Below are 16,252 nucleotides of genomic sequence, written 5' to 3' on the forward strand. Positions count from 1 at the left end.
TGTGGGTTAAGTGTCTCTGCTCTTATCCTGAAGGTTGTTGGTTTGAATCCCATGGATGGTGGAGTAATCGTTCCAATTTTGTGCCTTTGAGTTCTATGCCCGAAAAATGGATACCCCTGGGCTCTGACTTTAAACTTCTGTGTGTGATTGTTTAAGTGTCTCAGAGGAACAGTGAAGAATCCCCATGTTCCTGCCTTTGCACAATGGTGAACTGGAAGGTAAGGGAAGGTGATACTGGGGGGCCTGAGTTGGTGGGCCTTTGTCACATTAGGGCTGCCATTACACTCCCTCAAGCTGCCCATACGGGAGATTCCCCGAGGGCGTATTCCATGACCACGGCTGATCCGGAGGAACAGGAAAACCCTTTCAGGAGAAGACCAAAGAACGTTCTCTGGTTTCCCCATACCCCTCAGGTACTCCTGACAAAGGGGTGATACATCTGCAGACAAACAGCTTGCCTATTCATTATTCACCACATCAAATAGGCCATGGCTTTAGACAGCTACTGCGGTCCCAAAAAAGCCTCTGCTCTACCAAACAGAGAAACATCTCTCTTAAATGTATCTAAGTGATTGAACTACATGACTTATACACCAGTTGGCCATAACATTAAAACCACTTGCCTAATATTGTGGTGGTCCCACTTGTGCCAACAAAACAGCTCTGACCCATCAGGCCATGGACCCCACAAAACCTCTGTAGGTATCCTGTGGTATCTGACACCAAGACATTAGCAGCAGATCCATTAAGTCCTGTAAGTTGCGAGGTGGAGCCTCCCTGGATCAGACTTGTTTGTCCAGCACATTCCACAGATTCCCAATCAGATTGAGATCTGGGGAATTTGGTGGCCAAGTCAACACATCAAATCCTTTTTCATGTTCCTCAAACCATTCCTGAACAATTATTGCAATGTGGCAGGGTGCCATATCCTGCTGAAAGAGGCCACTGCGATTGGAGATTACAGTTTCCACAAAGGGCTGTACTTAGTCTGCAACAATGTTTAGGTAGGTGGTATGTGTCAAAGTAACATACACATGAATGCCAGGACCCAAGGTTTCCCAGCAGGACATTGCCCAGAGCACTGCCACACTGCCTCCTCTAGCGTTACCTTCTTCCCATAATGCACCCTGATCCCATCAGGTAAAGGCAGTGATGGGAACAGCTAACCAAAAAGTTAGCTTCAATAGCTGCTAACTCAGAAGTATAATTCAATAATAACAAACCAATAAACCATTAAAAACTTTAGCAAACTCTAATGATAACCACTGTCCTCTAACTTTTATTATATAACTTTAGCTTCAGTTTGGTTTTGGGCTCTGAAGCCCTAAAAAACATACCTACAGAGCTGAAATTCTAACCCATTTAACAATGTTGTCATGTGTCAGAGGAGTCCAATTCCGCGACTGGCTCATGGTGACATCTTGTCCTTAGGGGAGCCACTTTTGGAGTACAAACATGGCACTGTTTACCCAGAACTAGGAGGAAGGGTCTCAGTTCTTTATTAGTCTATAGCTCTGTCAGTCAGAACCCAGAAAATAAAGGAAAATAACCAGGGCCTCAAGCACGATTTCATGCTTGGTCAGATAACTTTTCATATTTAAGGTAGTTTGGGCTAAATGTAAATGAACAAAGGTAAAGTCCATTTAAACTAGGGTACCTGATATCCGACAAGTCATGCGACTGAGCAAGAGATCTAGCTTTGTGATATGGACCCCAGATCTCCACTCACTTTAAATGGATCTCACTTGCATTTAGCCCAGACTACCTTAAATACGACTAAGTTACCGACTAATCATGCCTTGTTATTTCACATTGTCAGTCAGCAGTGTACCAGATAGACTTTTGCAGACATGCTCAGAGTAGACTGGAACAAATATGTGTGATTTTAGGATTTGGAAATCTTTTTGACCATTAAACTTGATTTACTTTGCCTGCGAAAAAAAATGTGGTTCTACAGTGAGCTGAACTAAATTAAGTGGAAGATTAAGCTTCTGTGTGTGACAGGACAACTAAACAATGCATATGTTCCTGCGTTTGCACAATGGTGAACTGGAAGGTAAGGCAAGTTGATACTTGGCGCCTGCGTTTGTGGCGAATCCTTTTTCATGTTCCTCACACAGATTAGTGCAACACTACCACTAGGTAAAAGATGCACACGCATTCAGCTGTTCACTTGATGTAACAGAAAATGTGATTGATCAGACCAGGACACCTTCTTCCATTGTTCCATCTAGTTCTGATGTCCATTGTATGAGCTTTTGGCATTGGACGGGGTCAGCCTGGGTGCCCTGATCTTTGTGTGGCCACGTAGTTGCATACGCAGCAAGCTATACACAACGGGAAGAAGGCACGGTGTGTTCTGACACCTTTTAATCATAGCCAGCATTAACATTTTTCAGCAATTTGTGCTGCTACCAAAGCTCTCCTGTGGGATTGGACCAGACGGGCTACCCTTCGCTCCCCACACGCATCAGTGAGCCTTGAGTGCCCATGACCCAGTCACCAGTTCACCAGTTAGCCTTCCTTGGACCACTTTTGGTACCTACTGACCACTGCACACTGGGAACACCCCTCAAGACCTGCTGTTTTGGAGATGACCCAGTCTTTTAGCCATCACCGTTTGGTCCTGGTCAAAGTTGCTCTGATCTTTAAGGTTGCCCATTTTTCCTGCTTCCAAAGCATCAGCTTCAGGAACTGACTGTTCGGTCACCTAATGTACAACGGCACCCTTCAGAGGTACCACTATGATGAGATAATCAGTGTTACTCTCTTCACCTGTCGGTGGTGAAGTTATGGCTGATCAGTGTGTGGTTTCTTCTTTGAGATACCTTGCCTATAGTTTGTTCCATTCTTTCTGCAAGCTGAGCTTTCCTGCTAATCACTCACAACTCAGGATACCTGAAATCTTTATCATGCACGGTACATAACCACAGGAGATGACATCGTCGGCTGGCATGAGCATGACACAGACACAAGGAGTAAGGCTCAGCTTCTCCGGATTTGGATGTATGAGAGTAGAAGGGGGAAACGTGGCACAGAAAGATCCAATGAGGAGGCCTAGCTGAGGATTTGTGTAAGGAAAGTGGCTGATTTTCTCAAATGCAGCAATCACCGCCCACAAAGCATGCCAGTTAGAAGAGCTGACATTTGAGGAGAAAATTGTGTGTTTCGATAGTTCTGGAGACTGTGCTTCAAACTGTCCCAAATTGACTGCTTCAAAGTGGGTGTTTGATTAAATTACATGCGTGTCATCTTAGTTTTACACAGACACTACAAAGAACCTCATGGTGACCTTTAGTGACCTCTAAAGTAGTAAGATAATTCTTTAGAAACATGTTCTGACTTGTGGGGAACCTACTAAGTAGTGAATGAGCACAGTCCAAGCCATGGCAATGACTCGTCTAGGGTCTCCTTACCTCCAACACCTTCCCAGTAATGTACTTCTTGCAGCTCTCACACTGGATTCCATACATGGCGTGGTAGTCCATTTCACAGTATGGTACTCCATCCCTTAAAAACAAGAGAGCCGATGTCTTATAATGACTCATGCGGTGACTAAGTGCCTGTAACTGCCAGTAAATCACAAGAGAAATGTCAGAAGAAGGGCAAGTTGCACTTATCTGCTGGCACTGGCTCCCCGGCCTCTCTGCCCTGCCCAGCAGCTCACCACACCCAGCAGCTGAAATACTTACACGTTTGATCCACTCCCTAACCCCTCAATGCTACGTCATTACAGAAGTTCTTGGGAGAGCTTGGAAAAGTGCGAAAGCTCTGAGGCTATCCCCACAGTGCAAAAACACGATGCCTGTGGGTCCGTTGCCATAATACTCCACTCCGGAAGACAGAGATCCCAGATGCCAAATGAAGTGCGGACTTATTGTCATATTTTATTTGTCATTGCTCATCTGGTAACACTATTCCTGGCAGTACAGCTGCAGCATTCTGTAAGCAACATGCTCTGCCGCTTTGGCTAGTCTGGTGGGTAGCATTACGGGGAGTGTGTGCTGCCAATACAAGCAATGCCATGGAGATTCTTTCCAAAGTTTCACTCTGGGTTCTATTTAGCATGAATACCCTGCCTAGCTGCCACTTATGCCTCATTGTATGTCAGCTGTGTGTCTGTTTCAGGCACAGCTAAACAGGTGAAGGAGCCATTTAGGGATGATTTGGCCCAGAGGGCGACAGCCCTTATTCAATTATGCTGCTGTTGAACTAAAATGGGTGAAGGCATAGACTGGTTATTAAGGTAACATTAGTAGTAAATATGATCTGAGCAGGGAGATCTATCAAACTAGAGCTATCAAAAGCAAAATGGACTTTTAACAGACTACTACTGGGGTACCCAGACTTTTTTGGCTACTTTTAAAGAGTTCACTATGATCTATTAATCCCCTAAGAGTCCTATTACAATCTCTATGTTTCCTTTTTTCAGAATAACGATGCTCTTTTGGCAGATCAAACAGACACATTTAGAATAAGATACGACCTTCCTCCGACTCAGTATGGAAGTTGTAAGTTTTCAGTTTCTTACTTGGTCCCAAACTCATTTTTAATTTATCTGAAATTATGTGTAGCAAGCTAACAATGATTATATGCATGTACAGCCTACATGTAATCGAATGTCAGCTTGTAGTAATGGTTTTCTCCATTCAGTGAAAGCACAGTGTTAGGTATAGCATATTCATCGAGAGTTCACAATCAAATCAGCTGTCAGGTTGCTGTCATAAAAGGAGGAGTTAAGAAATGGGAAGAATCTGACATTAAATTGAAGCAGTTTTTTGAAAGGGCATCTACCAACATGATGGACAATTGATGCATTGGCTTCCCCTGGGCTACAGCTACATCCCTCCACGTGTGCTAGCTTCAGGCTCCTAGCAACAACTCTGATGTTATGAAATAAAGTACACAGTTTAATGAGTAAATAGATACCAGATTCAATCCAAGAACTGTCCCTGGTCTCCCCTAATGTCAAGCTTTAGAGTAGTATTTTCTATACTGATTGTTTGTGACACTAAACTTGGCAGGACTCAGCAGGACAGGAGGCCAAACACATTCTCCTATCATCTAGCCGCAAGTTGGGTAACAAAAAATGAATCGTCTTTTCGCCCCACGGCCCTCTTCTGACAACTAATTAACAGGGTTCCACGTTCCCATGAAGCAGCATGACTGTCGCATTTTGGGATCACTCTCACTGCACAGCCGCATGCCGCAGTGGATCGCCGCAGGAGTTCACACGCCGCTCCTCAGGCTCACTCGTCATCGTGCCACCTTTCGCCTCTATAGGAGCCCTGGGTTTGAGCCCTGGCTGTTCTTGACTGAACTCAGTTCCACGTTGCATCAGTAGAGCGTACAATATCTACATCTCTGCAGGGTTTCGCAAACTGTCAAGGTCAGCAAAACGTCTGTGGCTAATCGATAGCAGATCGAAGGCTGGCTCCTTGCCCTTCCGCCCATCATGACAGAAGATGGGTAGGTGCCAGTCATCTGCCCATTTGAGTTAGGGTGGCGCTAGCAGGGAATTTCAGCTCCATCACATCTGGTCAGCACACAGGCAGCCGAAGTTTTAATAAGCAGAAATAGAAAGGGCGTGACTGCACAGGTCAGGGGAATGACGAGCTGTTGGAAACACAACGAGGGGCCAACTTTTAACCTTTTCTCTGGATTTTTTAACTTGATACTTCACCCCTACGCTTCCCTCATCCTGGACCAATGCAGTTACATAACCAACACGCCCCAGGTGTCAGGCCGGCCCTTTCCAAAAAGAACATCCAGCTGGCTGTTTGATATCTGAAACGTGCTGGACCTTCAGAATTCCTCCCTTCTGACCTACTGAGTCTTTTTACCATTCGATGGAAAAAAACAAGGCAGCCTGTTGGCTCAGTAGGAAGCACTGTTGTCTCAAACCTCCAGAAGTGGGGGTGTGGGTCCCCCCCGCTCAGTATGTATAGAGCTTGCATGTTCTCCTTGTGTTGTATGTTTCTCCTCAGAGTCCTCCTGTTTTGCAGCCCAAATCCAAGCATTTAGGAATGTGTGACGATCCAGCACAGTGTTTCTCAACCCAATCCTTGGGGACCCCCAGACAGTCCACACTTTAACTCCCAACTCACTTTAAGCAGGTATTTGTTGTTCTTGATTGTTTTTTTTTGTTCTTGAATATTTGGTTCAGGTGTTCTGGAGGGAGTAAAAATGTGGATTTTCTGAAGGTCCCCCAGAACTAGCTTGAAAAACACTGGTCTAGCATCCTATCCAAAGTGTGTGGTTCAGCTTGGGATTGGCATCCTTGATCAGGATAGATGGGTGAGTAGAAAATAACTATACCTGAGTTTCTAAGTAGAAACTAGTGACATTATTGGGGCCGTGGGACTTGGGTGACAGCTTGGGAGCAGAATGAAGGGTAGCAGAGAGCTGAAGAGGATATGGAGCCCTGCACTTTAACAGGAACTGGGTGAGTAAATGATGAGGGAGCCGCGGCAGGGCTGTGCGCATCGTTGGGCTGCCCCCGCCCGTGAATGGGGCTCCTCGAGGATGCGCTGCCGGCGATTCATACGTACTTGCTGATGTACTCGGCATTGAGCACCTTGTTGCAGACCTGGCACTTGAAGCAGCCGAGGTGCCAGTGTTTGTCCAAAGCCACCAGGGACTGTTCATTCTTAAACTCCTTCCCACATCCACAGCAATCTGGGAAAAAGTAGAGAAAACGTGAGCCTCTATGGTACTATTTCAGTGTGTGGTTCTGTAGGACACTTTGGCTACGGATGTTTACCAATTTTAATTCCAGGGCTAATAAAATTATGTCACTCTTAGGTTCTTGGGCAAGACCATTTACTGTCTCACTTCCTCAGTTGCATGTAACATTGTACATGGGCCTCTGCTATATTTATAAATGTAATTCTATCTGTATGATCTCTCAACCATTATCCATTTGATCAGGAGTGGCCATCGCATATAGCTATTCAGTATTGATCATACACCCATCAAGTACCCATGAACACACTCATCCACAAACCCCTCCCTCATTCACACATTCATCTATCCCACTAGGCCTACATTCACCATCATCTGTCATCCATTTGTATACCGTTCTGTTGACATATCCACCAGTCCATCGTTTCTTCATTTATATCCTTTCATTCATTCATTCATTCATTCATTCATCCTTTTATTTTATTATTCATCAATCCTTTTATCCATCCATCCATCCATTTTCCAAACCGCTTATCCTACTGGGTCGCGGGGGGTCCGGAGCCTATCCCAGAAGCAATGGGCACGAGGCAGGGAACAACCCAGGATGGGGGGCCAGCCCATTGCAGGGCACACTCACACACCATTCAATTACACATGCCCTCCTACGGGCAATTTAGCAGCTCCAATCAGCCTCAGCATGTCTTTGGACTGTGGGGGGAAACCGGAGTACCCGGAGGAAACCCCACGAGGACATGGGGGGAACATGCAAACTCCACACACGTGTGACCCAGGCGGAGACTCGAACCCGGGTCCCAGAGGTGTGAGGCAACAGTGCTGACCACTGCACCATCATATAATATTTATTCTTTCTTTCTGTACTCCTTTCCAAGGTTGGCTCTACCTTTTCAGGTACCCTAGACAAGGATTTATTTAGGAGGCCCCCTACCAAGAACACCGATGACCATTTGACTTCCTTGCCAACGCAGGTAATTCAGGGGCCCTGGCCAACTGCCTATTGTGCCTATAGCTAGTCGGACCTGGCCATATCAAACTTGGAAAACTGATCTGATTCTGAAGGACATCAGTTTTGCCCAATGCTAATCGAAGGAGCGCCTTGAAATATCGTACTCATGAAGGGGTAGACTGGTGTCACGCTGGAAGCCGCCCACACCAGCTAAAAAGCCCAGAGTTGGGGGATGGTGCACCACGCTGTGTTCCTGACTTTGTACAGCTGATCATTATCACCCAGTAGGCGTTCACTGGGAAGCGCGCTGTACCCGGCAATCAGGCCCTCCCACTGGACATCTAATTGGATGTTTCTCGAGCCACCATTCCATCAGAAACCCACTGTCCCATCCTCCTGACCCCCTTCTCTTTAACCTGTTCTGATCTCAAATCCACAGCAGATTGTGGATTCCCAATGCCCCTGTAACATGGCCCACCAGGTACAGAGCAACTGCTCATAAGCAATTTAAGCCCAACCACAGAAGACCCTAATCCAAGCAGCCATCATAGGGAATGCTCGGATAACATCTGCCTAACTTAATTCTCACTTCTCCTCACAAAGAGCATGACTTTGGGATGCTTGATGTTCAGAAGGACTGACAACCACTGCTGTATTTAATTAAGCCCGAATGTCTGAGAGGTTGAACCGCCTGGATGTTAGGGTTGACCAGAAGACCATCTAGCCAAAGGGAACAGCTTGACAGAGCAGGGTAGGTGGGACTCACTGTGGACGGCTTGGATGGGCGCCGGGCTGTTCTCAGGAAGGGGTTGTGTGCACTTTTGGCAGATGCACTCCTTGCCGTTGAAGGTCACCCGGTCACCAGCGGGAAAAGGCTGCCTGCGCACAAACAGAGATGTGGGTCAGATTCAAGGCTGCCCTCGACCCAGATACCAAGACACATAACATCATAACATCATAGCCAGCAAGCTGATGGTAAGAGACACGGGGATGCAGATGTCCTGCAAATCACGCCGATGAGTAAGCGTCACACACAACATCTTCGATGCTGTTTTTATAACAAATAAACAGCACAAGCTTGCATCGGGACCCGTGTCGGTACCTATTTTATCGTTTACTGTCTATGCACAGAAAGAACACAACATTCAGTTAAGGTTCTAAAGCAGGACTGTTGCTAGAATCTTAGGACATCCGGGGTTTAGCCAGAGAACTAATCTCTCTGAGGGTCATCGAATTAAATTCTCTCTGTTACGATGATCGTAGCATTACGAAGATTTTGAGTAAACGCAGCCCCGCAGTACGACTGTGGAGATGTATGGGATTCTCAGCCTGAGAGCATTGTTGATGGAACATCTGGAATAAACAAATCATTGAAGCTCATTCAGAACATTCAAGGCTTCAGGTTCTAAATCTTGTGGTCTTTATGAGGGTGGGGTAGCAGAGAGGAGGAACATCAGTGGACCTCAGACATGCAGACCATTTTCTCTTGTTTCTGACAGTGTTGAGCATAGACTGATGTCCTCTCTTTTGTTTACCTGGAACCCAACTCTGAGCCACGTCACGTAGTTCTGTCAGTCATTCCTTATTAGCTGATCAGTGCAGTTACCTCAGGAGCGGACACCGGCCACTTTCTGAAATGATATATCTTCCTAAGCTTTCAGTCTGAAATGGGATTCTGCCATTTACCGACAGACAGCCTCCATTTCATTTCACGAATTGTTTAGCTACCTGTTGCACTCCTGAGTCACTCTGGCACACTGGTGCTTAGGCATTTTTTCCCATAAACCATCACTCAGGTCACCTTGCAGGCTTTCGCTCCTGTTTCAGGCCAAATATAGGGTCTTACAACCCACCAAGTAAAACCCCCAAGTAAAACCCCCAAGTAAAACCCGACACCATGTACCATTTCGTTACGCGGAAATGGAGTATTTGGAGATTTGAGATACAGTTTAAGGGACATTGAGGCTCCGCAGCTGGCGGATAACCAAATGAAAACAGCAGCACGTCCCATGTATGAATGGGGGGAGGGGGGAATAACCCATAATCGTCTCACTCAAGATCCGTGAGGACACCTGCTAATTCAGTGTATCACATCCGGGGGGAGGGGGGGGTCACATTACAAAGAAGGTAGGAAGGCAGATAGAAAGAGAGAGAGAGAGAGAGAGAGAGAGAGAGGGAGAGTGTGTGTGTGTGTGAGAGAGAGAGAGAGAGAGAGAGAGAGAGAGGGAGAGTGTGTGTGTGTGTGTGTGTGTGAGAGAGAGAGAGAGAGAGAGAGAGAGAGAGAGGGAGGGAGCATGCAGGGTACAGGGACCGACAGGAAGATGGAGAGATGGAGAGACGGAGGGAGTCAGACACCACAGGGAGCCATTGTGCTGAGCAAGTGATCAGGTTGCCCTTTAGAAAACTACATAGGTACAGAGAGTCTGCAGGGGTGGGAGGATTGGGGCACCATGGGATTAAATGAAAAGGTGTCCAGAGTGCCAAGCCCCCCCCCGCCCCCCCCCCCCAGGCGGACACAGAAGCACATTTTATGAGTCTCTTTGGACGCGCCGCAAATTCCCATCTCTGAAAGAGCTCAGTTCTGGTTACCGGTCCAGTTTGGAAAAACAAGCCCTCTTTCCCACAGGCTTCACTGTACAGATGGGCCTGTGACAGCACCACAGATTAAGAGGGGGACACCTAGGGACAGGCTGCGGTCAAGCCTCCATGTGGCACAGTACAGTACATCACATACTGGGACTGACAGCCTGCTGACCCCGTTTGTTCGAGGGTGTCGGAGAAAAGAGGATTTCTTAGCACACCTCCTCCCTATTTTTACCCTGACGGTAGCCAGTTACTACTGACTGAGGGCTGTAGAGGACGAGGACGATGGAGGCCATGCTGGCTTTGTGGGCTTCAGAAGGTTGCGCCTGGGTACTCTGGGTTCCTCCCGCAGTCCACACACTCACATGCAGACAAGTGTAACAAGACCTATAACCCTGCCACAGTGTGTGTGTGTGTGTGTGTGTGTGTGTGTGTGTGTGTGTGTGTGTGTGTGTGTGTGTGTGTGTGTGTGTGTGTGTGTGTTTGTGTGGACAAGCATCCAATACAGTTATGCTATGTTGTGTTATGCTATGCTATGCTACGTTAGCAGACTTCCATCTGTCTCCTCTTATTTCTGATATTATTGTTATCATTAAATTATTGATAATTGTACAGGAATTTGTCTTTAGCACCACAATGTCTGTCAGTGTGACATGCTTCTCTCTGCCTACCCCATATCGCTCTCCAGGAGATACACATGCAGGAAAGAGCAAGCTTGGTGTCACAGCATGGGGTCAGCTAGTGTGTAGCATCCATGGAGCTGGGGGGGTGTTAAGGGCCTTGCTGAAAGACCCACAAACACAGGAGTATTCTGCTGGGGCTTGAACCAGCAACCTTCCGATCATAAGCACAGAGACTTAGCCCACTGAGCCACACACACCCCAAAACAGACTTTTGGAGTTTGATGAGCAGCCCCCCAGGGTGGTGTGTAGTTTTGAGAGTTAGGATACTATGTCTATGTCCAGAAGATCACTGGTTCAAATCCCATGGCCTCAAAATAGCCGGTAGCCCCTCAAGTTGAGGAGCTACCCAAGGGACCTTACTTGCAGAGGGCACACACGAAGCAGCGAGGGTGGTAGGTCTTCCCCAGGGCAGAGACCACCTCCCCCTCGATGAACTGGTCACAGCTGAAGCAGCGTGTCCCATACAGCTTCTGGTAGTCCACGGTGCAGATGTAGTCTCCTTCCCGCACGAAGAACCCGCCCTGGGCCAGGTCACAGCCACACACTGGGGAGGGAGAAGGGGGCACAGTCACTGCTGGGGAGGGACACATACCTTTAACTGCTTCATCCTTTAAGTACCAACCATCACTTAACTGCCAGATTCATTCAGCTGCAGAATGCCAGACATTTGAAGCCAGTGCTTTGTAATGTGGAGAGATAGGAGACAGGGAGGGAATGGAGAAAAGAGGAAGAGGATGAGGAGAGGGGAAAGCGAGGAAGAGAGAAGGCAGGAGGGCAACGATCATTGGGATGGAGAGACAGAGTGAAACACCTTAATGAAAGAGAGGAGAGAGAAAAGATTATGGAGAATTGAAGAAAGAGGGAATTGTATGTTATGTGTCAGTAACACAGCCAGTACCTGTATGTTATGTACTCAGTAATACAACCAGTGTCTGTATGTTATGTACTCAGTAATACAACCAGTGTCTGTATGTTATGTACTCAGTAATACAGCCAGTGCCTGTATGTTACGTACTCAGTAACACAGCCAGTACCTGTATGTTATGTACTCAGTAACACAGCCAGTGCCTGTATGTTATGTACTCAGTAACACAGCCAGTGCCTGTATGTTATGTACTCAGTAATACAACCAGTGTCTGTATGTTATGTACTCAGTAATACAACCAGTGTCTGTATGTTATGTACTCAGTAATACAACCAGTGTCTGTATGTTATGTACTCAGTAATACAACCAGTGTCTGTATGTTATGTACTCAGTAATACAACCAGTGTCTGTATGTTATGTACTCAGTAATACAGCCAGTGCCTGTATGTTACGTACTCAGTAACACAGCCAGTACCTGTATGTTATGTACTCAGTAATACAACCAGTGTCTGTATGTTATGTACTCAGTAATACAGCCAGTGCCTGTATGTTACGTACTCAGTAACACAGCCAGTGCTTGTATGTTATGTACTCAGTAACACAGCCAGTGCTTGTATGTTATGTACTCAGTAATACAACCAGTGTCTGTATGTTATGTACTCAGTAATACAGCCAGTGCCTGTATGTTACGTACTCAGTAACACAGCCAGTGCTTGTATGTTATGTACTCAGTAACACAGCCAGTGCTTGTATGTTATGTACTCAGTAACACAGCCAGTGCCTGTATGTTATGTACTCAGTAACACAGCTAGTGCCTGTATGTTATGTACTCAGTAACACAGCCAGTGCCTGTATGTTATGTACTCAGTAACACAGCCAGTGCCTGTATGTTATGTACTCAGTAACACAGCCAGTGCCTGTATGTTACGTACTCAGTAACACAACCAGTGTCTGTATGGTATGTACCCAGTAACACAGTCAGTGCCTGTATGTTATGTACTCAGTAACACAGCCAGTGCCTGTATGTTATGTACTCAGTAACACAGCCAGTGCCTGTATGTTACGTACTCAGTAACACAACCAGTGTCTGTATGGTATGTACCCAGTAACACAGCCAGTGCCTGTATGTTATGTACTCAGTAACACAGCCAGTGCCTGTATGTTATGTACTCAGTAACACAGCCAGTGCCTGTATGTTATGTACTCAGTAACACAGCCAGTGCCTGTATGTTATGTACTCAGTAACACAGCCAATGTCTATATGTTAAGTATTTAGTAACACAGCCAGTGCCTGTATGTTATGTACTCAGTAACACAGCCAGTGCCTGTATGTTATGTACTCAGTAACACAGCCAGTGCCTGTATGTTACGTACTGAGTAACACAACCAGTGTCTGTATGGTATGTACCCAGTAACACAGCTAGTGTCTGTATGGTATGTACCCAGTAACACAACCAGTGCCTGTATGTTATGTACTCAGTAACACAGCCAGTGCCTGTATATTATGTACTCAGTAACACAGCCAGTGCCTGTATGTTATGTACTCAGTAACACAGCCAGTGCCTGTATGTTATGTACTCAGTAATACAGCCAGTGTCTGTATGGTATGTACCCAGTAACACAACCAGTGCCTGTATGTTGTGTACCCAGTAATACAGCCACGTTTTGACTGTATGTTATGTACCCGACTCAGCAGCAGTACCGGAAATCCGGTCATTTCTATATGATCACTGCCCTTTGTTTCCCTGTACTGGTATAACCCCAGGGCAATGGGTCTGGCTGGGTGGTGGGGCACATCCCCTCCAGGATTCACACCCATGACCCTCTGATACCAAGTCAGTTTCAAGGGTACCAAAATCAGCGAGAGCAAACCTTGGCTCCCACATGAGCAATTAGCTAAAGAGTCTGCTGCTATCTAGCGGCACGCAGATTTTGTCTGGGCGTGGTGGGAAACACGCCGGAAAGGGGACTCGACCACACACCCCCTTTGTTTTCACAGCCCACTCTCGAGTCCAGGACACGACATTATCGCCCCTCGGTTCACAAGAAAGGCGTTAACCCAGTGTGGGTTTGCTGGGCCGATTCAAACAAAGGGCTGTTTCCAGAGCTCCAGGAAGACACAGAGTGCTGGTGCATGACATCATCCTCCACAGGCCGGTCCCTGGGGGCCAATCAGTATGGACTGACAGGCAGCTCGCAGATGAACTCCTATCAGTCTGCCTTTTATACGCTGTGTTTTATTATTTATACGATCCAAATAAAGAGATGTTCCAGCCACGTGAACTAAATAAATCTGTGATTTGCGGTGTTTTGTGGGTATAATGATGCAGAGTGAATCATACTGACAGGGGAGTGTGTGTGTGTGTGTGTGTGTGTCTGTGGGGGGGGGGGGGGAGTGGGGGGATTACCACATGAAACAGCTATCTGCTGCTATTCACGTTTGCATCTGGAAAACGCAGGTCCAGCTCCGATAAAAACAGCGCAGGAGCCTTTCTCAGGAAATGGCAGCATACTTTCCGACAGACACACAATGAGGCGGACCAGTCGGTCTCATGCGGGCAGAACATTATACCCAGGACCTCAGCCCTGTCCAGGGACCCTTGTAGAATGAGCCGGAACCCCAGCTACTCTCACACACACACTACAAACAGACACATGGATTGGTCGGTTACAAAGCCTGACGCAGCCGTTTATCTTACGAGCTCTAAGTGACGGAACGAAATGCCAGGGTTCTGGCGCCGGCGGCAGCCCCGTAACGCGAGCCGGGCCAGGGTCCACGGGCCGGAGCCGTAGGCAGAGGAGATAGGCTTTCAGTCAGGGGCTATTTATACAGCCAGCAGGTGGGCCGCTGTGCAGTGCCGGCAAGCCTGCAGGGGGCGCTGTCATGTCTGTTGCAGAGAGCGTAATGCAGCCGGCCCTGAGGACTGACGAGGTGAGGGTCATTTATAGGACAGTTAGGCATCGTTTGGGGGGGGGGTCACCATAATCCCCCTGAACAGATCCTCTCCATCACTCCAATCTGCCTGCCGGAAAGTCACAGTTTGCCCTTGGTTGTTCTGTAAAGGTACCCCTCCCCAGCCTCCACGTCGCCCCCCTCAAGCCACTAATACCCTGGCAATGCCGGACCTCGGGTGTTGGTTTCACTGTGATGCCACAGGTCCTGACTGGAGCCGACTTCCTCGCACACAAACACAGCTCCATTTTTGGCGAGGCTCGCTCGGAGCGCAGCGGGGCGGCCGAACCACTCCCCAGGAGGGAATGCAACCCGGCCCTGATTTACGTCGTAGTGCTGCCTTCTGCTGGGAGCCTGGCCCAGTTACCGGAGATCAGACGAGAGGCAAGCAAGAGGCAAGGAAGACCTACCCATACTGAAAATATCATCGACATCATCTAAGTTAACCGGGGGATTCTGGGTGCTGTACTTACCAGCTCCCCGTGAATGTACCGCTCGAGCACCAGGCTGAGCTGGAAAACAGCAGGCGCTAACTAATAAACATCTCGCGGATCAAAACGATCGCCTCAGGAAGATTAAGTTACTGGGCACGCAGAGTACTGGAAGAGGCGTGGATCTGTTATCATGTCTCAGAAATCTGATGATGGTACTTGAGCTACTCGTTGGGTGAGATGGGAATGTCATTTGGGAAGATCTCACACAGCTGGAAGAGGAACTCAATGGGCGTGGCCATCATTATCACCCACCTACAGAACAACTAATATTTATCATGGAATGGCTCCTCCTATTGGCTCGTGCTGTGGCGGGCATTTGACCCTCATTGGCTGCTGAGAAGGACCCTGACAAGTTGACCGCTTGCTCCTCCATGTGAAGGTTGTCTATTGGTATGTTTAAAGTGGACAATAAAATCCTAAACTATGGGCTGGCCCCCCATCCTGGGTTGTTCCCTGCCTCGTGTCCATTGCTTCCGGGATAGGCTCCAGACCCCCCGTGACCCAGTAGGATAAGCGGTTTGGAAAATGGATGGATGGATGGATAAAATCCTAAGCTTCCACTAAAAAAAGACTTGTGAATAGGACTTAACGAGAGCTGCCTTTACTCTTAGCTGGCAGACTGTTAGCCAACGCCTGGCGGCAGGAAAAGAAGTCACTCGCTCGTACAGAAAAGGCATCTAAAAACGATAACTAGATAAACGGCAGCAACACCACTGCTGGCGAATAAACACCGTCACACAGAGAGTGACAGCGACAGCAGGAAAGCCACCAGAAATCGATGCGATCCAGGGTATCCAGACTTGGGGGAAAGGCTGTCGATTGTCATTGACACAGACACCTAAGAGGTGTGGCGTTTTCGTTTTAATTAAAAACCATTTGTTGCTAATTGTCTGTATGTTGCTGAAATAAAATATCAGTGAAGGAAGTACCATGAGAACCATCCGGGTCTTTATTTACTCGGCAGAACGGCAGATAAACCAACCTGGCGTGTGAATAATTGGAGCATGCAGGAGCAGATACAGTGCA

General features: G+C 47.4%; 1 protein-coding gene across 13 annotated transcripts in view; it reads right to left on the reverse strand.

The window, feature by feature from the left end:
- Positions 1-16,252, reverse strand: part of ablim2 (actin binding LIM protein family, member 2) — a 64,986-nt gene that overhangs the window by 22,406 nt on the left and 26,328 nt on the right. For all 13 annotated transcript variants that reach the window (XR_007381148.1, XR_007381149.1, XR_007381152.1 and 10 more), the window contains exons 3-6: positions 11,275-11,458; positions 8,415-8,527; positions 6,552-6,678; positions 3,417-3,510 (exon numbers count right to left, since the gene is read on the reverse strand). Coding sequence is in view for 2 of the 13 variants with exons in the window: in XM_048970091.1 (XP_048826048.1) it covers positions 3,417-3,510; positions 6,552-6,678; positions 8,415-8,527; positions 11,275-11,458 (518 nt within the window). In the remaining 11 variants the exon portion in view is untranslated. The remainder of the gene's footprint in view (positions 1-3,416; positions 3,511-6,551; positions 6,679-8,414; positions 8,528-11,274; positions 11,459-16,252) is intronic.

This window comes from Brienomyrus brachyistius, chromosome 12, assembly GCF_023856365.1.
Source record: "Brienomyrus brachyistius isolate T26 chromosome 12, BBRACH_0.4, whole genome shotgun sequence".
NCBI lineage: Eukaryota > Metazoa > Chordata > Actinopteri > Osteoglossiformes > Mormyridae > Brienomyrus > Brienomyrus brachyistius.